Here is a 21,672-nt window from a genome sequence, read left to right as displayed (position 1 = left end):
TGCAGTTTGACAGAAGTTTAATGGAGACCAAATGCCTTCAAGGCATTTCTTACTCAACTTGATGGCTGTTGGGTTTCAACAAATCAGAAAAAACGACCACAGACAGTCGACAAGTAAGACTACATGTTTTAATATATATCAGCAAGAAATCACAGAACAAGCTCACATCCACCATCATACTGGTTTCATTACATTGTCCTTCCCTCCATTCACAATGTCGTGTCACTGTGTTCGAACTCTGAACTCATGTCCCTGTAATCCGAAGCACTGTCCTCGAGCTCAACTGTCAAAACAACCCCCTCCACTGCTCAGCTCCAGATGTGTCAGTGTATGACGAAGAGAGAAAAGGGGTTTGTCAAAGTGCGAAAGTGTGGATTTGATTAGGATGTAATGCAGATATTTTGTGTGTGTGTGTGTGTGTGTGCACACGTGGGCCCTTGGTCTAGGGTGTAAGAGGGTTGGAGGTCAAACTAGCATGGGGTAATTTAGTGTCTCCCCTTCTCTGCTGCACCCCACCAGAGCTTCCCCTTCCCTACAGAGAACAGGAATAAACAAGCTAGACAAAGGCTGTCCGTTTAACACGCACACGCACAAACACACACACACACGCAAACACACACACACACACACACACACACACACACACACACACACACACACACACACACACACACACACACACACACACACACAAGCACAATAAAAAAAACTCACCTGAGGTCCAGATTAGCCTCCTTCCATAGCCGATCCATTAACCTCAAAATCTGGAGGGTCAACATGTCTTGTCTCAGGTCTATAAGAAAATGGAAAATTTTCTTAATTAAAAAAAAAAGCAAAGGTTTACTTGAAAGATGGAAAGTGATTTCAATCCCTCGTCATCATGACCTCTTTGCTAAAACCCCCCGTCTTTGATTCCCCCTACCATCTCCATTCTTGAAGATGATTCCAAGGGTGTCTCCGCCCAGCAGCTTGTTGTTGTAAACGATCCAGAGAGGCTTCATCTTAGAGTCCATGTACCGACACTTCTCCACACTGATGGGGGAATGAGAGAGAGATGGGAATGACGATGTGTGAGGAGGAAAAATGCGTAACTTTGACCTGTGATCACAACTGTGCTGTCTTACTTGATGCCAGACAGCAGGACGTTGGGGTTTAGAGGGGAATGCAGGTCTGACAGAGTCTCTGAATAGCCGCTCTGCCTCAGACAAGTCATCATGGCCTCCTTGGTCAACATTGCCTCCTTGGTCTTACTCCGAGCGTTCTTGATGGTTCCTAGCTTAATGAGCTCATTCACTGACTTTAGCTTACTCAGGGCTTCCACCTGGTACAGTCAAAAGACAGAACATGGAACAGTGTTGGTAACGCTGGAACAATATTTCAGAATTTGTTTGACTCCAGCTAACAAACCATGGAATCACCCCTGTTATATCCTTCCTTAAACAGACTATGTCAACAATGTGATCCCAAGCCAGTGAGTGTGCTCTCACAAACAGGAAAGTGGCCAGATAACTGACTGTGCTGATGAGGAAGTAGGAGGAAGTGACCACAGGAGTGACAGTTAGAATCAATACTGTAGAGGGCAGGAGGGTGACGCTGCTGCTGGCTAAAAATATCATTAATCTAGTCCTGCCAGCATCAACACTAGAATACAGTTGTTCTGGTTCAGTAGAGTGAAAGTCTGAACCTTAGATATGGAATTGAGGAAGAGGGACATATTTTATGGAGGTGAAAAAGAAACAAGCTGTGAGAAAATGTGTGTGCATGAGACAAGACATAAAACAGACTGCGTGTGTGCGAGCATGAGAGACCGACCTGTTTCTTTAGAACCTCAATATGAGGGATGCTGCCTCTGCAGTAGGCTTCCAGGATGAGGGCAAACTGCACTGACACAGCTGGCATGTGGATCTCTGACCTGTAGTGGGCAGCAGGACAGCCACAGTCAGAGGAGAAACCTCTCAGGACTCAATTGTTTTTACAAACATACAGTCTCTTTCCCTTTCTTTCTATGTACACACAGACACCGGTGTCTGCACACACCGTAGGTGCCAGAAGAGGAAATGTCCTATCTTGCGGTTCCCCTGAGCACGCTCCAGCAGGAAGTGGGTGAGGGCGCAGTCATAGTAGGGCTCATAACGCAATACTTGCACCAACTGTAGCAAGTACTGCGACAGCTCCTCGTTACTGGTGAGAGGAGACAGAAGGAAGGAACGGAGAGAGGAGCATGAGAGGAGGGTTTCTGAACAGCTGTTTTCTACTTGTTATCTTTCACTCAGGAAACTCATGCATGTAGTCACTCACAGTAATTCATAATAAGATAAATCAGCAAGGAAAATGCGGGCATGTAACAAAGTGTCCTGGATGATATAAATGTAGAAGCTTGAATATGAGACAAAGAAGAACTGAGAAGGCCCCTGTATTATATAAAACTCTCTGTGTGGGTGGATGCATATGTTTACCTCATATCCCGGAGACAGCCAACAGCATATTCTCTGACATACTGATCAGGGTAGTTGAAGTCCAGGAGCTCCAGAGCATCTCTGGGACTCAGCTTGGGCCAGATCTGAAGCAATGCCTGGAGCTGAGACACACAAACACACACACACAAATGCTAAGAAACCGACATACAGATGTTTAATCAGAGTTACATACACACATGAGACAGTCCTTCTGTAGCTTTGCAAGTAAAATGTCTATTATAAAAGTTTAATTAACCTTGAGATCATGGCAGAGCGATTTATCTTAGAGTAACAACAATTGAGATCCTGATTTTCTTTTCTGTAAATGAAATTAAGTTGATCGGGTGTGAAATGAACACTATGGATTTAGATAGTGTACTGTGGTGCACTAAAGCAACCACTCTCAAGCAGACCGACTGTCACAGTTGTTTCATGCGTGCTGTGATTGGCCGCTCTCTGCTTCTCAAACACAGTAAAGACTGCAGACGACAGCAGCGTCTCTCCACAAGTAACATTCAGGTGTAACATAGACACACAAAAGAAAAGTTGGCTTATTACTGAGCCACATTCTAACTGTGTTTGGTTGTCAGAAGGCACGTCCATTTCATGTGAAGAAAGTTTTGTTTGGAACAATATTTTTTATTTGAAGGCTGATTCAGTCAAATCTGAGAACGAGCATAGTGTTCTGTCAATTCAAGATGCTGCTATAAAGACGCTGAATACAACAAAACTATACTGTTGTCAAAGACTGATGTATAACTGTCATGTTAATATTGAGCAGAATAAAAGCATCATCATTTTTGACAAAACTGCAGGCCAACCAATAAAAAGCATAATTCTTATAGCTGTGACTGGTATAAACTAAGATATTGCATGAAATTCTTTGTCCAGAAGACATTTCACATTTGAAACCGTGCTAATATTTATATAGTGTGACTGAAAGTATTTAAGTACTTTCAGAACAGAACAGTATCAAATTAGTTGGATGTAAAGTAAATCACCTACTTAAGAGACTTGAAGAACTCAAACAATGGCATGGAAAGGAGAGACATAACTATACAACTCACAAGCACTGTCCACACAAAGATAATGTCACATCCAAAGTACACAGCTGTGAACCAAAGGCTTTTTTTTTAAGCTTGTAACAATGTTTAAAACCATGAAACTACTTTTACTTCCATTAATCTGGGCTGTCACTGAATTGTCAATTGAAAAGAACTGACTTTGAACTATTAAAATGCATAAACATTACGCTGGCTAACCTGGGCCATGTCTTCATGTTTGCTCCACTTGACGGAGAGTAGCAGCTTGGGCAGCGACTGAGGGAAATTCTCTCTACAGTCATAGCGTAGTGTCCAGATCAAATCCTTCTCGTTTTCACACAGCTGGGAGAGCGCATCACGCTCCATGATCTCCTTCAGCTCTATGTGGAACTTCTTACCCCCACGACCCTGACAGAAGTGAGGAGGACGGTAGAATGGTTGGTTGGGTTGGGCAGTTTGAGAAGGACAGGATGGAGAAGATGTAGAGGAGAAAAAGGGTGAGAGGATGAGGGAGCGTTGAAGAAGGAAAATTGAAAGAGGGATCAGGACGTGAATGGAAACGAGAGCAAGACAAAGAGTTAGAGCAGTGACCGTAATGAACCACAAGATGGCAGGAGTATCCAGCAAGTTCTCATCAACTGCCTTGATTGCAATTCATCCAACCCAAAAGCCAAGGATTAAGGTTGAATCGTCTCTGTGTAAAACAAGTTGTATGTGTTCTGATTCAAAAGGGACACATGCTTTAAACAGCCAACAACATAAATGCAAACTGAGTAATAATACTGTGTGCTGAAACTTTGATTACAGATGAATAGATGTGTCAGAGGAACTGCGTGGATCTGTAAAGTGACTGTAAACACATTGACATATGATAAAAAATAAACACTAAATAGTCTGTACTAATCCATAGTTATACACACACACCTCACATTAAAAGGGGTGAGTTCAGGCATGCCCTCTACATAACACAGGATTATGTAACCAACCGTAACACGCCCAGGAGTGGGGTTTTAGTTAAGGGGTGGAGAGACAGGAAAACATACAAGTAATCTGATTAGAGTCTCTAGTTTTGAAGGGGATTGACATATTTTTGTTGCTACACCCTGCCAAAGTGATGACAATGGGTTTCCAAGGAAACTAGCTGTATGTGGCCACATTTTGGGGGGGGGGCAAAGAAATGATGGAGCATGCTATTTGTTGTTGGCCAACTCGAAACAAATATGTCACTCTACTTTCACCCGGTGTGTATTGAGAATGTATACCATATCTTTAGGTGTGTTCACTAAATTATCTACCACATCAACTCACCATGGCTACGCAGTCACTTGCTCTGGCAATCTCTGCAGCCTTTTCCAGTATCTGCAAAAAAAAGTAAGCGAGCACTGTATGAGCGAGCACACATACTCAGATACAGGGCATTAGGCAGGCTGAGCACGTCCTGATCCTCTTGTGCTAACAGCCACCACTTCATCATAATCACTAGGTACCATTATGATGAGTACTAAGCCGCTGCGATGACAACTTTAACTGCACACAAGTCTTTAAAAAAAGGCCACAGAGGTCTCATCCAGTTGTAGTTCAGACATAGTCCGAGTACAGCACAATCATGGCAGCCTTGAGATGTTTATGTGCATGACTGCAGAAATGTTCATGTGTGTTACACAGCTTTTTGGCATCATGTGCTAATGCTGGCACACAGGTAGGTTTCTATGAGTGGGGCTGTACTGTGGAGTACAATGACTGACAGCTGTCTGACCTTGTCAAAGGGAGGGAAGATGATGGAGTGGGACAAATACTCTGGGAAGAGGATGTGCAGTGCTGTAGCGTTCTCAGTGTACGGGTTGGTCTGAATGGTTCCTATTGGGTTCAGCATCTCTTCAAGTTCATCTGGGTAACACACACACAGACACACATGAAATGACATCACCGGAGAAGTTAATTTAACCCTAGCTTCACTGCATTAGTAGATATAAAGCAAACATGAGTGTGTTTGTGTGTTTATACCAGGAAAGGAAGACCAGCAGTGCAGGATGATGTCTCCAGTCTTCAGCTGGCCTTTGTAGTCAAACACCATGGTGTTGACCCAAGCTATGGGGTAGTGCTGGATCCCAGAGGAGAGAAAACAGTGATATTAAGGATGAGACGTTGTATATGTGTGGAAACTGAAGAACTTTTATTACTCTCTCGGCCCTTATTTGACCCACTGCAAGACTGTTTCTTACCACTTTCCCTGCTTTGCGGATGGTCTGGTACTTGTTTATGTGGGCATTTTTGGTGGACTTCTGCTTCTTGACCTTATCCATGACGGCATAGATAGCAAAGCAGAGGCGGGTCATGCGTGGCAGGTCACAGACGGGGAGGTCAAACTCCAGCGTGCTGTCTTTCCATGTGTGGTCTGAGCGTCCGCTGCTCTCGCTGCTCACCGCCGGTTTGCACAGCAGCTCTGTGCCGTGGAAGAGCCCCGCTCTCACTTGGACCTGGGTGATGTTGGCATGTCGAAGAGCAGCAAAGATATAGTGTCATATTCCTCTTTTGCTCAATTTGATATTTATTTACAAGCCAGCCTGCTTCAACTTTTCCAGCCATAAACCTTGTGTGGGTCCATATTTGAAGAATAAGTCTGATGTTGCTCTTCTATGTTACAGATTTCCAACTAATGCCATGAAAACATCAAACCAGCAGTGTATTAGTCCTTCCTTCCACATGGGTCAGACAGTCTGTCTGGCTCTCAGCCCAAAACATTCATCCCTATTGAAGATGTAAATCTTCAAAAATGGGTCACAAATTCACAGTTTCAGTTTAAAAAAACTGAGCACTGAAATATTTACCAAACATCGCTGAAACAAGAGTAAATAGTGTTGTTATTGGGGAATATAAAATCCACATTTGGTGCTCTGGTGAGCATCTCTGGCAGCAGAACAGTGTTTGTGGGATTCACTCAAAATAAACTACTGTGTGTGTTCATGGTAATGAAAGAACATGTCAGCCAGTGCAGACAGTGTGACTCATAATGTGTTAATAATAGTTTTTGGACACCAGTGGAGTTTTATGGCACAGAGGAACAGGATACTGTATATTGTGCTTTGGTAACAAGACAACATTTATTAGCAGGATCAGGTCATTGTTGTGTTTCGTGTTTTCATGGGATTTCTTGGCAAAAGAGATCAGCAATATTATCTGAAATATTTCATAATGGATTCACATTCAAATTAAAGCCATTATTAAAACCTTTGTATTACCTAACTGAATGACAATGTCACCAGTTTCTGCAGTAAATATGAAACTGTGGGAGGCACAACTGAGCATGCAGGCTTTGTGTGTGCAGTGACATATTAACAGGAACATAAATGAATGTTTTACGGATGTGGACAAAATAAGCGTTTACCTTGGCAGTCTCCTCTGCGTTCACCTTGCTGCCTTTCACTAGGACTATCTTAAACGGGCTAGACACGTCCCACACACACGTCTGTACTTGCTGCAGAGGGAAAGTGAGAGCAGAAAAAGAGACATGCAATGAGTGAGCATCATTTGCATAATGTACTGTAAAAACACACACACACACACACATACACACACAGGCACAAAAGAAAAACCACAAACAATGTGGCAGGTCAGGCAGGTCATTCTGATGTCAAGCCAAGTGGATTTGCGAGGGTCAGCAGTCAGCAGGAAAAACAGCATCACATGACACCTCGACTCTATGAACATGACTAACTAGCACACTTCCTGCTGTTTGCTGCCTCTGTATTTGTGTGTGGATGTGTGTGTTGAAGTGTTTAAATGTGTGACTGTGATAGGGTGTGTAATTTGGTTCTTGTCACATAAGCGACTATTTTGGTGTGTGCTTCTGCTGTTACAGGCAGAAACGTACCACGTACTGCACCGTGACAAAAACTACCCATCCCTCTGCTATCTTCTGTCAGGTTTCCTAACATGCAACAGCAGAGCATCCAATAACAGCTTCCTTTCCCGAAAGTAAATCTCACTTCCTGTCACAGACAACCACACTGCTATGGTAAACATATCAGAGTCCTCCAATCTCCCTCCAGTACAATGCACTTTATGGCTATACAACTGACCAGACAGCTTAATAATAAGCAAAAAAATGGGTTATTTTATAAAAAGAAACAACCTTTGTGGCCCTGGTCTCCTCAAGCAACTGATACTGTGATCTGGGAGTCATAACAGCAGAGGCTCTTTCATCTTTGTGTCTAAACATAGATCTTGGACTAAAATCATCAGAGGATCTCTGCATAGAGCAAAGGGCCAGTGCAATGTGGAGAGAAAAAAAGTGTAGTCTGAAATATCTAAGATTGAGCAAGAGAGGTTACAGAAAGGGAAAGCACACCAAGTTCAGAGCTGAAACGATTAGTCAATGGCTCATTTGGTCAATCAAAAGAAAATTAACAGGCAGCAACTTCATGATTGACTCATTGTTTAACTAAAAACACACTAAAAACTCTCTCTCCCAATATTTCCTGCCTCTCTCTGTGACATGAACATGAATAATTCATTAATAATTCTTCCATCTTCTTCTTAAATGTGAGCATTTGCTGCCTTTCTTTCTTCAGAGATAGTAAAATTAATATTTTCACAATTGTTGGACATTTTAAAGACTCAGGAACTGATTGACTAATTTAGAAAATAAACAGCAGATTAGCTAATAATGAAAATAATTGGTTGGATCGGTTTCAGTCCTAGAAAACTATCTGGACAATATTTACATTCATCCAGGCTTCATGGGTTAATTTAGTGTCTTCTTTTTAGGTCTATAGAAGTTCCCCTCGTCCTCCTAAAGGAGGAGGAAGCATTTCTTAATGACTAACATCTTTGGTCATTTTCATCTTTACCACATTTTACGGTAGGCCTCACTTTATCATAAATCATTATCCGCAATGATTGTGACACTTTGTAATTCCTTGTACACTGAGTGTGCATGTACTCATCATAAAAAAGTGGAAGTGAGGTTAAATTGGTGCCTGTTTTTACTGTAAACCGAAATGTTTAATCATAAGGTTGAGTTATGAAATAACTGTTCTAATGCTGTCATGATTACAGTATATGTGATTAATGTGGGGAAACTTCCATATGATGATCCTGTTATATTTACAGACATTCTGAACCACACATCAGGGGGGATCAACAGTAAGCACGGCATCAGGCAATTAAAAGGCCAATTAAATTCAACCTGACATTTAAAATGTGGATGCACACATCCAGGAGTGATGTCACTGTGCACCTGGCAGCAGCGGCAGAGAGGAGCCGGAGATGTTTTCTGACAACCAACACTGCCTCATAAAAGACAGGTGGCAGCTGCCGAGTACATGTTTACTAAGTCAACCTTCACACCTGCCTCGTTCAGTGCAGGTGAATCAATCAAACTGTTTACTATTTCGGTGAATCAAGAACACTATTCAAGAAACACTGGCAGATATTTAGTGGTTGTTATCTACAGTAAATGAGAACATTTTCATATGTGCATCACAGCCTCAGTTTTAGTCATGGTGACGCCACTGACAACTTTACACAGATACATAAATCAGTGCCCGACAATTAATTCAGCAACATTAATATTGTATATGAAAATAATTGTGTATGACAACATTTGATTGATTTCACTTAAACCACTGAAGAGTCACAATAATCAAATGACCTGCATATGTGGCTGTTAGTGAAGTATAAGTTCTCTGAAAACAACAGCAGACGTCAAATAGACAAAAGCATTGCAAAAATAGAAGTGAAAGGTACATTCATTCACAGAGCCACACATTACTGGACTAACCGTAGGCACCCTTCTCTTGGGAGGTAGTGGTAAAGGGGGGTTGGAGGACTTGCGGCTAACCACAGCTCCGATGGCAGAGATTTCCCTGTCAAACAGTGCCTTGACGGTGCTGGTGTGGACCAGGGTGAGGTGTGGAGACTCCTTCGCTTGCATGCATGTGCGAATGTACTGCAAACAAGACAGGACAGGAAACCTGTTTAGCTATGTGCATATCTAAGCCCTTCTGAACGCATAAAAAGCTAGATCCCTCTTTATAGTTGTGCTGTATTTTAAAGTTGAACTTGCAAAAGCATTGCTGCATTATAAATGAAAGTGGAGCTGCTTTTTTTTGAAAGAATCAGGTCAAGCACTTTTAGGACAGAGAAATAAACAAGTCTTAACAAGGGAAATTTATGCACAGCTTGTCAGCAGACTCCATCAAACTAACATGAAAGGGTATACACACACTGGAACACATCCAATTTCAAATATCTTGGTGTAGATGTCAGAATTGATTTATGTGTTATGTCAAAAAGAAAATAAGACCTGTAACCAACTACTTTAAGCCAGAGATTCAGATACGTACACATTTAGCTACTTAGGCTTCAAAACCCTGCCTTAATGCCATGATTGTTTCACTTCATTGTAATTGTGTAGTAGGAGTCATTACACTATGCTAGTTGTCAACCTGTTCTTATGATTTTATTTATACATCCCTCTGCTTACCACAGTTACTTGCCAGCAAGCTATTGTACGGCTTACTTGCTTTGACCCATCCGTCACACTGTACCTCCGGCAGAAAACCATAGTCTTGCTGATTTTTATGACATCAAAAGTTTGATTATTGTGCATGGTTCTGGAAAATGTATGTGTAAACAGGTATAAAATGTCTGAAGAAGAGAATGATGGTAAACGGTATAAATGTAGATATTTAGAAAACAACAATTTAAAAAAATTGCTTAAATTGCTATTTCTGGACAGTACTGACACAAAGCGTGACACATCTAAAACCAGGATTTGTGTCCCTCATTCACTGATAGACACCTGACCAAGTTACTGTGTAGCCACTGACCTTGTACTGAATCAGGGGGTGGTCTCCACAGAGGAACTCCAGACAGTGGCTGACCCTCAGTACATACTGACCCCTCCACGCCTCCTCCTCCGGCCCGTGGGTGGTCAGCCACTTCCTCACGGCCAGCTCCATCAGCTCTGTGGGAGTGCAGGATGATGGCACCTTCAGACTGGCTGAGTCCTGTGAGACAAGACAGGAAAACAGAGAGAGATTGATTGAAGTGTTTATTCTGGCTCAAAGCTCAAACTATAGCCCTTGTAAATTTATAGGCAAAGAGATAAAAAAAGCATAAGGAAAGAAAACAATGCAGACTCTTGACCTGCTGGAGGGCTTGCTGCCGGATCATTTAAGATAGTGAAGAGGAATGTTTAGGTTGAAATATGATCTCCACCGCTTTTTACACAAAGACATACAGTACTCAAGTGTTTCTACCAAGATGAGATAAATAGAGAAAAGGAATAACAGAAACTGGAGTATAAGACATTGATGGAGATAAACAGATGGGGCTTAACGTACAATCCCATACAGACCGGCCACTCACACCTCAGACAGCTCAAAAAAGCCTCTCCGAATTCTCATGTGTGCACACAAACACACAAATGCACGCACACACTCACACATAGTTCATAAACGAGTGGACACGTGTGCATTCGTGGCTGAATGAACTCATGCAGTAGCAGACTGTGCATGTGAACGTGTGAACATGCATGCAAGTCCTCTACACATCGCCTCAGCCAGTCTAATGTGCCACACTGATGCTCACTGCTTCGTCCTATTTATAGCACAGCACTGACCTGATACCTGAGATGAAATCATTATTTCCTGGGGATTTAATAAAAATGACATTCATAATTACCAACAAAAAAATGGCCATGGCTACACTGTGGTGGAACAAAACCAACAGCACTGAGGTATCCTGAACGTACTCTGGCATTTTACAACATTTCTCTGTCTGAACAGTATTTAGAAGTTGAAGTCAGATGAGATTCTGATGCTCATGCAGTGAGGAAAACTCTATAATCCTAACAATATCACCAAAAACAGATCTCACACCATGGCCATATTCACACGTTAAACTACACTACCATACTTCCCGTCTATGATGTGGCTCATTGTGTCTGACCTCCCACATAAGACTTCCTGCCAGTGTCCATCTGAGCGCAGTGGCACAGATGGCCTCTCTTTGTGTAAGTGCATGTGTGTGTCTGTGATGTTGATCAAAGCTGATGTACACAGGTCTGGAGGGACCCGACCATCTGTTTTATTATGAAATAACATTACTTCTATAACAGAGGCAAAGAGAAGTATACAGCGAGAGACAAAGACAGATGGAAGCAGACAGTCAGAGAGTTCAGCGAAGGAGAGGGAGGTTCATTTTAATCAGGGTTTCGGTCCCTTGAGCTGCCATGCTAATATGCGTGTGTGTCCGGGAGGATGGCATAATTTCGCTGATGGTTTTGACCCACTTAGTGTTGTCACATGACTCGCTAGTTGGGCTACGTCACGTGATTGTTGTGGGGCTGCCAACTGTGATCAGAAAAAGAGGCTGGGCTACAGTGCATGTGCCTGTGCTGGTGGAGTCACATGGCTACTTTTGCTACTCAACAAGGTGGTTTTGTCCGCTGTAGCAGTAAGTCACACTGTTATTCTGAGCTCATTATGTATACATTATGTATGGGTTTGGCTCATGGGTTTAATCAATGGATTTTTTCTTTGGTCTCCTCTAGTTCAATTAGAAAAATAATGACATGAAGAGAGACAAGTACATAAATTATCCATTTTTCTAAGTAACTACTAGTTTTCTACCAAGAAGTACAGGTCCTTCCCATTATAGCGCAATCTATCCAAGTAAACACTGTAAGCCAATAGGTATAACCTCAAAAAGGTATACCCCTAAACCCTAAGAGAAGATCAAAAATGGCTTAACATCAAATGCTGCCTAATACATTAGTTCTTGTATACCTATTTAGAGTTCATATCTATTTATATTCTGTTCCATTAAATTAGAATGTTTTTAATTTAAATTTATTATTATTATTACAATCTATAATTAAATCAAGGACTGCAATATGGGACCCATTCTGGGGTAATACTGAAACTAAATAATCACATTTTCTATCTACAAGATTGGGTTATGTACTCTACTGAAGTTCCCACAGAATCTGACAAGATGTCAATATTGTTGCTAGGTTGTTATCATACTACCTATAGATATCAGAGAAGTCAGCTCGCTAAATGTTTCAAAAGAAAGCTAAAAACGTACCTCTTCACTTTAGCCTTGAACTACCTGTGAGTTTTTTGATATAGGCCTGAAACTTTTAACCTTTAATATCCCTGTGATTTCTTCGTTGTAAAGACTTTCAGCTGCATTTCTTGTATGAAAGGTGCTACACAAATAAATATCATTATTACTATTATTAAGTGAAGACTGAGATTCAATAAAACGTTAAATGAAACTTTATTCCCTTGAGCAGGCTGCCACACCTGTCCATCTTCACTTTGCTACCAAGAACAAATTTATGATAAAATTAAAGGCAAAGAAACGGCTCAGTATACTAGTTATCAATGATTTTATCAAAAACAAGGATGGACTATTCTAAACAAACCACAAATACAAATATGCCTGGACTTTGACTCCACTCAGTGTACTACTGCTAAAAGTTTTCAGCATTTGCAGCACTGAACTAACAACTCTCACCTGAGACTGGTCGAAGTGGATAATGACTTTCAGATCAGCCAGCCGGTCATTGAGGCCATCAGTGATGGCCATTGCTGCTGCGGGCTCCAAATGTGGGGAGAAGCAAGCCTGCAGCCACTCTGTACATGTCATCATCTGGACTCTTTGCATCCTTTCTTCACTTATACGAAACATCTTACTTCGAAAGTCCTTCACCTCCTGGTCATTTATAGCATCGAGTTCATGGAGACCTAGTAGTGGAAAGGAAATTGTTACAGCATTGGTACAAGGCAGAATATAGTGTCATGATTATTTGACTGATTAGATTACAGCAATAATTGCAACAACGCCTCTTATAATACATCTTTTAATAATATTCATGAATTCATGCAATGAGAATGTGTTCTCGAGGTGAACTCAGCATGAAGCTTGTGAAGTTCAAAGAGCTGTCAAGTAGGAAGCTGTACATATGAGGGTAACATGCTTTTGCTCATTAAAAATGCACAAACACCTGTGCAACACTTGAGGCCAGGCATATGCACCTTGTAGCACTGAATGTGTAAAAAGGATTACAAACAGTACTCTTTTGTGGGATTAAAGCAGAGCCTCCTAATATTCACACTAGTGCCAAATGCCAGAGGTAAAAACTGCTGTTTGGCTGATCGTACTTTATCTCTCTGCTCCCTGGTGAGCAAAAGTCTTTGTGTTTTAATCAAAGGCATGCTGCACAATACTCCATTGGTAATGAAAACAACATGTTGACATTTAAAGCCATTTAACATTCATATGACCCGCATTCAAAGTAGGGCTCTGGACCACATTAGCTGCATTGTGTGACTGTATATCTGGAAGGGAAAAAAAAAACAAAGTTGGCCATGTGAGTGTGTAGTAGTTTGTTACTGTGCGCTGCACAGGGCTAGGTGTGTGAGTGTGGGACTATCCAGACGTGCCTGTGGGGTTCCCTTTGAAAACACCACTTCAGACTGACGAAAGCCTTTAAAAGATCGTGTCAGACGAATGTGGAGCCAGGAGGGCAGAATATCAATATCGTCTGAGTCTCCCTAAATTAGACTCAGAGCCCCTTCTCTCCCTTCTCCTTGCCTCTCTTCCTCTGAAGAGGCCTGCAGTGACCTAAGGACTTTCGTAATCCTGGATATCTTGATCAGAAGGGGACTGAAAGTGTGTTTGTGTGTGACTTGGCTTGTTAGACAGCAAGAGAAAATCTCTGTTTTTTTACATTTGTACGTTTATGTCACTGCATGACTACATGAAATAAAAATGTGTGCATGTAGTTGTGTGCATGCATCCATGCAAATATAGCCAGGGGAGCTAAAACAAACAGCTATTTCTGATATCGATTCATCTGCAGATTATTTTTTTGATATAGCAAATCAATTGCTTTGTCTTTAAAATGTAAGAACAAATTGAAAATGGCTGTAATATTTTTCCACAGCCCAAGGAGATGTAGTTAAGTTGTTTGCTTTAAATCGACCAACAGTCCAAAAGCAAAGATATTTGGTTCACTGTCATACAGTATATGACAAAGAAAAGCAACACATTTTTACGTTTTTGAGACAACAGAAATTGTGTCATATCATTTTAATTAATTTTCTATCACGCCACTAATCAATGAAACTGTTGATGAAACTACTGTTTTGCTGGGATATATGATTTAGATTTGTGAGTCTAACTTCAGATCTTTTGGGGGAAGTAAGAAAGTATTTTTTCCTCCTATGTATAAATAAATATTCTGTCAACAGATGATTAATCATTTCAGAGGACTGCACTTTTCTACAGTTCTGATCAATCCCGTCTGCTCCTCTAAAAGGCCTCATCTTCACCAGTGGTAATGCAAAGTGACATGCGATGGAGGACATGTCAGGAACACGTCCAGTCAATCCTCACGCTTCTCTATCAGACAGCAGGGTCACTGATAGGAGCCAGCTGCAGACGGGCCTCGGGTCTGATGGCTGGGGTGAATGTGCAGAGTAGGAGAGCTACTTAGTGTACTGGAGGAGGGGCTTAAGTCTTGTTGTGTGTGGGGAAAGATTTACTGTCCCACTTACCAACTCTAAGTGCTTTTTTTTTATTGGAAATGTCAAACAAGGACAGTAAACGAATCCATCAGGGAGGAAGTGGGAATGTGTGCGCGAGTTTGCATGATAATCTGCCACTTTAACTTGAGGGGAAGTCTTCAAAGTGCTGTCTTACCCTTGCCAATGAGCACGCCAATTTTGGAGTCCAGCAGGCGCTCTGCTCGGCCGCAGTTACGTGTCACCAGCTTGAGGACCGGCAGAAAAGGCCGAACGTCGCACAGCCTGCGAGTTTCGTCCTCCAGTTCTTCGTGCACAGCTGCCTGGTTGACACACTCGAACATGTGGCTCTCCATCTCGCCCAGGGTAGGAAACAATGGGAATGACTGAGCCTGCTTCCATAAGAGCTGGAGAGAGAAAAACAATTGGGGTTTCACAGAAGTGCTTTTCCTCTAAGGAGCATTTTTATCTTCTCAATTAGACTCAATTAAATAAATCGTTCTTAGTAATATGCGCGACCGGAATGCACAGCGTCCTTAATTTTGGCTTTATAGCCATGCAAATATGAGATTACCTCATGATTTTTTGAGGGGTTTGATTAAACAAGGCTTATAGCATCTTCTTAACCCACACAGGACCCTCACAGCGCTTTTGATGGAGTTCAAGCATGAATAACTTGAGCAGCAAAATGTTTCCCAAATGCCTTCAAACTAATAAGAACAACATATTGCAATGATGTAATATATTGACAAAAAGAGTATGTTTCATGATCAGGAACAAGAATGACTCATGGCAACATGACGCAGCTCCTGGGTGAGCCAATCAGGATGTGAATAATATGTCCACCAGCCAATCCTAGCATGATTCATGTAACTGTGCCCCCGCAGCATGATCACAGGGTTGTGTGTCAAGTTGTGTGTGTTGTGTTTGTCTGAGGTTATAGAGTTATGTTGTAGCAGACTGGAACAGAACACATTTGCCCTCCCAACAAACATCTTCTTCTCCAGCAATACTCGTGATTTTATGTTATGTTGATCACATCTCTCCATGAACCACATGGAAAACTTCTAGACGATTTAATGATCTAATGTTCTCTGAATCTCCGAAGTTAAAATGAACAAATCTAGGAAAATGATTAAACTATGGAAAATGATTGCAATGCTGTGTTCAGTGGAAAATGTAGATGTTCAAACGATAACATTTTGACACATCTGCTTTCTGGGAAATCTGATCTGGTATTTATTAGTATAATTGAAACACAATAATTCCTAGCATGCGCTTCTCAACTTCTTAATAATCGATAGAGTGTGGTCCAAAGCTGTCTGGAAAGGTCAAAGGAATAGTCTACCCTTTGGCTAAACTAATACCCTTTCTTGCATTTGTTCCTACTCTTTTATTTACTAGAAACATGTCTCAGAGGAGTCTTCCTCTTTCTGTCTTTCTTGTTTCAGTGCATATAATCTGTCAGAGCGTTCTGCCGTTTCTGTACATGGTTTTTTCAGGGAATGGAGATTTCTCAGGCTTTATTTAATAGTACCGGTCTGGAGAAAACATGGTTGAGTTGAGTGTTGATGCAGGAAAATGTTTCCTACCTACCGAAATATAAAAGAACACTTTATATCAGCTGTGAGAACATTAAACACTGAGTAACCAGAAAAATACAAATGCTGTACACTGTAATGCAAGTCAATACAGCGCTGAATACATGCAGTTACATACTAACTTCAGGAAACCGCAGAAGTCATGTTTGAGACTGTCGTTTGAGGGGATGTTGTAATGGAATACATAACACAAAATAAGTCTCAAATTCAGTAGTGGTTACTACAGGGCTATTCTACTTCACTGCCTTGCATCATAAAAGTATTTCCATTTTTCTGGTCACTCTGCGTTGCTGAAATTGATATCTAAATCACATCACAGGATCTTCCATTAGCCCCGCACATAAACAGTTAAATCATCATTTCGAACACCTTCACACTAACACGTACTTTGTGCCACTTTGCAAACAATGTAAGCAATTTTCTTTATCGCTTCTAAAAGGCCCATCAAGTCAGTGACTTCTGACCTCCACTTCACAAAATTAGCTGCTGCAGTCACGAATGATGTCATGAGCTATTTGCAAGCTGAAAGCAAGAGCTACTCGCAAACAAAAACACACAGCCAGCCGCAACAGCAGCCTCTGTCAAAACAGGCATTAGATAATGTCTAACTGGCCAGCTGTGTGACTGTGTGTGTGTGTGTGTGTGTGTGTGTGTGTGTGTGTGTGTGTGTGTGTGTGTGTGTGTGTGTGCGTGTGTTAATTCGGACAATAGGCCAAGAGGCATGTAAGGACAATAAGATAACTTCAGGACACAAGACAAGCAAATAACTTTATTTACTCTTCTTCAAGTGTGTTGAAGGCTGATATTAATCATCTCTACTGTTGCAACAACACAGCTGAAGGAATCTCACCACAGCAGCAATATGACTTTAAGTCCAACTAATGTGTAGATATCCCATTTTAACCAAAACCTGCGCCGTCACCCACCCAGTGCCACTCACCAGTTTGATGTGCTGAATGGTGGCCTCGCGTGGAACTTCCATCTGGATATAGATTCCAGTGGGCAGCAGAAAATCCACAGTGATCTGGTCCAGAGCGTGGCCGTCCAGGGGCGAGTGGGCCGCCCATATGTCCAGGAGGTCTGTCATGGCAGGAGGCATGGCAAGGGGCACCACACACCACCTCAACCATAAGGACCTGCAGGGACAGAGGAGAGAAACAAAAACACAGTTTGGACTGACATTCATGTGTTTAATGAGTGGATTGCATATTAAGGAGGCATTTCTTGAAAAAAAGCATTATTTCCTTTTTCTTCAGATGCATTAAAGTACAAATTAGCCTTTAAAACTGTAATTAGAGGAGAAAATGATACCAGTGGTTAGAAAGTTGGCAAAAAATAATCTCAGAACTACTAGAAAGCTAATTTTTTCATAAGTCATTAAGCCTTTTAACAAACAATGAACGTACCGACCTAAAGAAAACAAGCTTGCTGTGAATGTATTACAATCCCATGTTGTCATGACTGATAACACTTTCCTAGACACCTTGCAGCTTAGAACGGTATTCCAGAAAGCTATCAGGCCATTTCTCAAAGGTAATTCAATGGTTTAGGCCTGGTTTAAACTTTAAACTTAAACTTGAGATGTCACAGATCATGCATACACCTCTTAAATAACTAGTCAAAACTGAATGAAAGCTCAAAAAGACATAGCTGATCTTGTGATATTACAGCTTTTAAGGCTGTTTAAACAATCCAGTAATATATATATATATATATAGCACCCCTTAAATCACTCACAATTTCAATCATATATTAAAACCACCATTGTGCTGTTTTACATGTATGCTCTATTCTAATATCCTTTTCATTAACAGCAAGTTAACAAGTGCAAATAACCCAGTGTCCCTGTGTCCCTATGGGGGCAGCACTGTGCTGAGTCCAGTGTGTGGCTGGTGGCTTTAACTTGGGTGAGGGCCAGTGCTCAGAGGAATGCCCACTAAGCAAACAGAACAAAAGGTCAGCCTGCCCTCCCCTCATCAGACAATCTGGTCCCCCGGGCAGAGAACATGCACACACAAAGAAAACACTCATACTTATAAGAAGAATGCATGGATAAAAGTGCTAGCTACTACATATACAGCCACTGTCCCACACACACACACATTCACACAAAAAAAAAACATAGAGAGTCTGCTGCGAAGATAATTATCAAGAAAGGCAGGAGGGGGTTAGCCTGCCACAGGTCCTCTCTGCATGTTCAAAAGCACTGGCTGAGAAAGGCTATTTCTGTCTGCCAATGAGACGTGCACAACACACAAAATTCAGCACAGGCAGTGTAAGAGGGTAAACATGCAATTCATGGACGAAAAAAAAACAACAAAAAAACCCAAACAAAACAAACAAACGCACACATGAACGCTTGCATGTTAACTGCACTGAGTTCCACAGAGCCGCAGTAAGTGGCTTCCCAGCTGCTGGTGTAAAACAGCCCACAGCCTGGTTTCCATTTGGGCTCAACCACAGCTGTACTGTCACAGCACTTCCACCTGCCTTCTTCTCATTACCTAGTTCTCAAGTGGCCAAGTACATTAACTCTTCCACTAGGCCACAGGTCCATCTCCATTTCGTCTCGATCCACCCATTAAAAGTGACAGCCCTGATTGCCTCTAATGGTCTTTCCTCCTCTAAGTTAAGTGCTCGAGCTACCAGCACACAAGCTGTTATTATGCCACGTGCCCGAGAACGGTGCAATATCTGCTGTGCATTTGGAGCCACGATCTCAGCCACTTAACGTTATCCGCCATGCAAATGGAAACAATCTCGTGTGTGTTTGTTTGCTGTTCAAACTGTAAATTGATGTCCAAACAGTGCAGCTGCTGCACATGGGTGACGCAGACAAAAATCAGTTAAACACAAAATAGACAACTGCACACATTATGCAACACAGCTACACTTATGTAGGAAATAACTCCGACATACACAAGACAACATTTACTAACTGACACAGACACACATTTCCAGCTGGCAACAAGAAACCATTCAAATGTTACTGGGCAAACAATGGCGAGCCTATGACGTCACAAAGGTGCACAGTTACACACATGAAAGGTAACATGACACCCAGCATGTCTGTCTGATGCACTGACAGCTCAGGAATGGATGAAGTACATGTGCATGCACGTCTATGCATATGAACACTTGTGTCGTTACGGGCTTCTAGAAAGACGCTTTCACACCAGACAGCTTGAATACTGTCTCATCCTGCAGTGATGCCGACACACACACACACACACACACACACACACACACATGCACGCACACACACACAGACACACACAGACACAGGTGAGCAGGGTTATTGAGGATGTACGGGCAGACAGCCAAAGGATTGCTGCGAGGTCAGGTTTCAGTGGCTGGATCTGAAGAGAACAAGTGGGTTTGCAAGATCAGGGAGAAAGAGAGAGTTTCATGTGACAACAAATTGAAGAGCCTGAAGGGATCTGTCCAGTTACCTAACATTAGAAGGTGTAAACGATGTTTCACTATGGGGTCCTCAGTCCACGGCTAACACGCACACTTTGATGGCTATTTGTGTTTGAAGTTGCAAAAACATGATCCTACTAACATTTGCGTTGCCTGCTTTTGTGTATTCATAACAGTTACTAAAACGACTCAAGGCATTAATTGCAATTTTGTGTATACATTTTCCTCATACAGGAGTTTTGTTATTGTTCCAAATGTGCCTTTTCTTATCTCTCTCCTTTCACAAACTCAGCATACAGCTACCTGGAATGAAAAAGATAACAGGCATCTGTTCACATGTTTTAATCTTCACACCCAATCAAATATCTGGAAAGGTGTGTGTCAGTAAATCAAAGGAGAGTAGGTAGATCAGAGGGAAGCATACCTGAGAGACAAACTGGTTTTCTTTTGTGAAAATGCCATTGACTTTCATAGATATATGAGAACACAGAGCAACATTACCTCCAACATGTGTTGAATCAGTTCTGCAGTGGGTGAATAAAACCGATCAAAACATCATTGGTACTCATCTAACAAACATCAGTAATATTGGTGAGGTGTCTGTGCGGAGCCCAAAGGACACTAAAAGACAGCTCCCATCCACAGCCCCTTCACCTTGCTGCAGTCTGGCCAGCGATACAGAAGTATCCACTGCTGCCGCATTCACACCATAAAAACATTTTAATGACATTATTTATCCATTCGTTCATATAATTTTTGTTTTGCAAGTCGCATAAAGGGACAACATCTACTATTTTGTTGTCCAAACCTGTGTTGTAAAATCATAAATGAATACCTTGTATACAGTGCAATGCCACCAACCCGCCACAAAGTCATACCTCAGATAATACAGAAGAAGCAAATCAGTGCTTGTAATGGAAGTAGCTCCTCTGAACCAGTTACAGTGTTGTGAAGGCTTTCATACCCAGATGCATTTGTGGTTATTTAAACACTGGTGTTACTCAGCACTCTCTTTCTAAAGCTCTCTTTGCCTGACAGTAAGAGGCCTGTGAGGCTCTCTACAATGGAGTGTGTGTCCATGCGTCTGTGGGTGTGACTGATGAGAGAAGGGCCAACATAAATGGTGTGTGTGTGTGTGTGTGTGTGTGTGTGTGTGTGTGTGTGTGTGTGTGTGTGTAAAAGGTCATGCCTGGTGATAAAGAGTCCTGTGACATGCTTTCTTCCATACTGTGCTGTACTAAAAATAAAGTTCACAAAGAGGATCTAAGACTTCTTCACCTGTCCACTACAAACACTGCACTCCTGTAAATTAGTGTGGAGACATACACATTGGCAATACTGAGGCAGCTTGAGTCAGCGTTTCCACCTCTGGGTAGGCACAGTGAGTAAGTGTTTGAATGTCTGTGTGTGTGTGTGTGTGTGTGTGTGTGTGTGTGTGTGTGTGTGTGTGTGTGTGTGTGTAAGTGGGATGGTATATTTGAAAAAGGTGTTTTAAAAAAAAAAAAAAAAGAAAAAAAAAGAAAAACGAGAAGGCGCCCGTGGTTCCATCCGGCTCATCTTTTTGCGTAAAGATGTTGTTTAGTGGACACTTTCAAATGTCTCACAG

At 41.8% G+C, this 21,672-nt stretch overlaps 1 protein-coding gene across 2 annotated transcripts in view; it reads right to left on the bottom strand.

Moving 5' to 3' along the window:
- The window catches only part of pik3cb (phosphatidylinositol-4,5-bisphosphate 3-kinase, catalytic subunit beta), a 52,798-nt gene that overhangs the window by 6,224 nt on the left and 24,902 nt on the right, over positions 1-21,672 (bottom strand). For both annotated transcript variants that reach the window (XM_041940472.1, XM_041940473.1), the window contains exons 3-19: positions 17,584-17,779; positions 15,221-15,449; positions 13,031-13,260; positions 10,333-10,512; positions 9,282-9,449; positions 6,885-6,974; positions 5,722-5,976; positions 5,504-5,600; positions 5,256-5,386; positions 4,808-4,858; positions 3,719-3,907; positions 2,457-2,578; positions 2,038-2,181; positions 1,813-1,912; positions 1,125-1,321; positions 923-1,032; positions 715-793 (exon numbers count right to left, since the gene is read on the bottom strand). In XM_041940472.1, the coding sequence (XP_041796406.1) occupies positions 715-793; positions 923-1,032; positions 1,125-1,321; positions 1,813-1,912; positions 2,038-2,181; positions 2,457-2,578; positions 3,719-3,907; positions 4,808-4,858; positions 5,256-5,386; positions 5,504-5,600; positions 5,722-5,976; positions 6,885-6,974; positions 9,282-9,449; positions 10,333-10,512; positions 13,031-13,260; positions 15,221-15,449; positions 17,584-17,742 (2,531 nt within the window). In that variant the 5' untranslated portion in view covers positions 17,743-17,779. The remainder of the gene's footprint in view (positions 1-714; positions 794-922; positions 1,033-1,124; positions 1,322-1,812; positions 1,913-2,037; positions 2,182-2,456; positions 2,579-3,718; positions 3,908-4,807; positions 4,859-5,255; positions 5,387-5,503; positions 5,601-5,721; positions 5,977-6,884; positions 6,975-9,281; positions 9,450-10,332; positions 10,513-13,030; positions 13,261-15,220; positions 15,450-17,583; positions 17,780-21,672) is intronic.

This window comes from Chelmon rostratus, chromosome 7 (genome assembly GCF_017976325.1).
Source record: "Chelmon rostratus isolate fCheRos1 chromosome 7, fCheRos1.pri, whole genome shotgun sequence".
In the NCBI taxonomy this organism is placed as follows: domain Eukaryota; kingdom Metazoa; phylum Chordata; class Actinopteri; order Chaetodontiformes; family Chaetodontidae; genus Chelmon; species Chelmon rostratus.
Note: the sequence above shows the minus strand (reverse complement) of the source record. Positions and strands in the feature narration are given on the sequence as shown.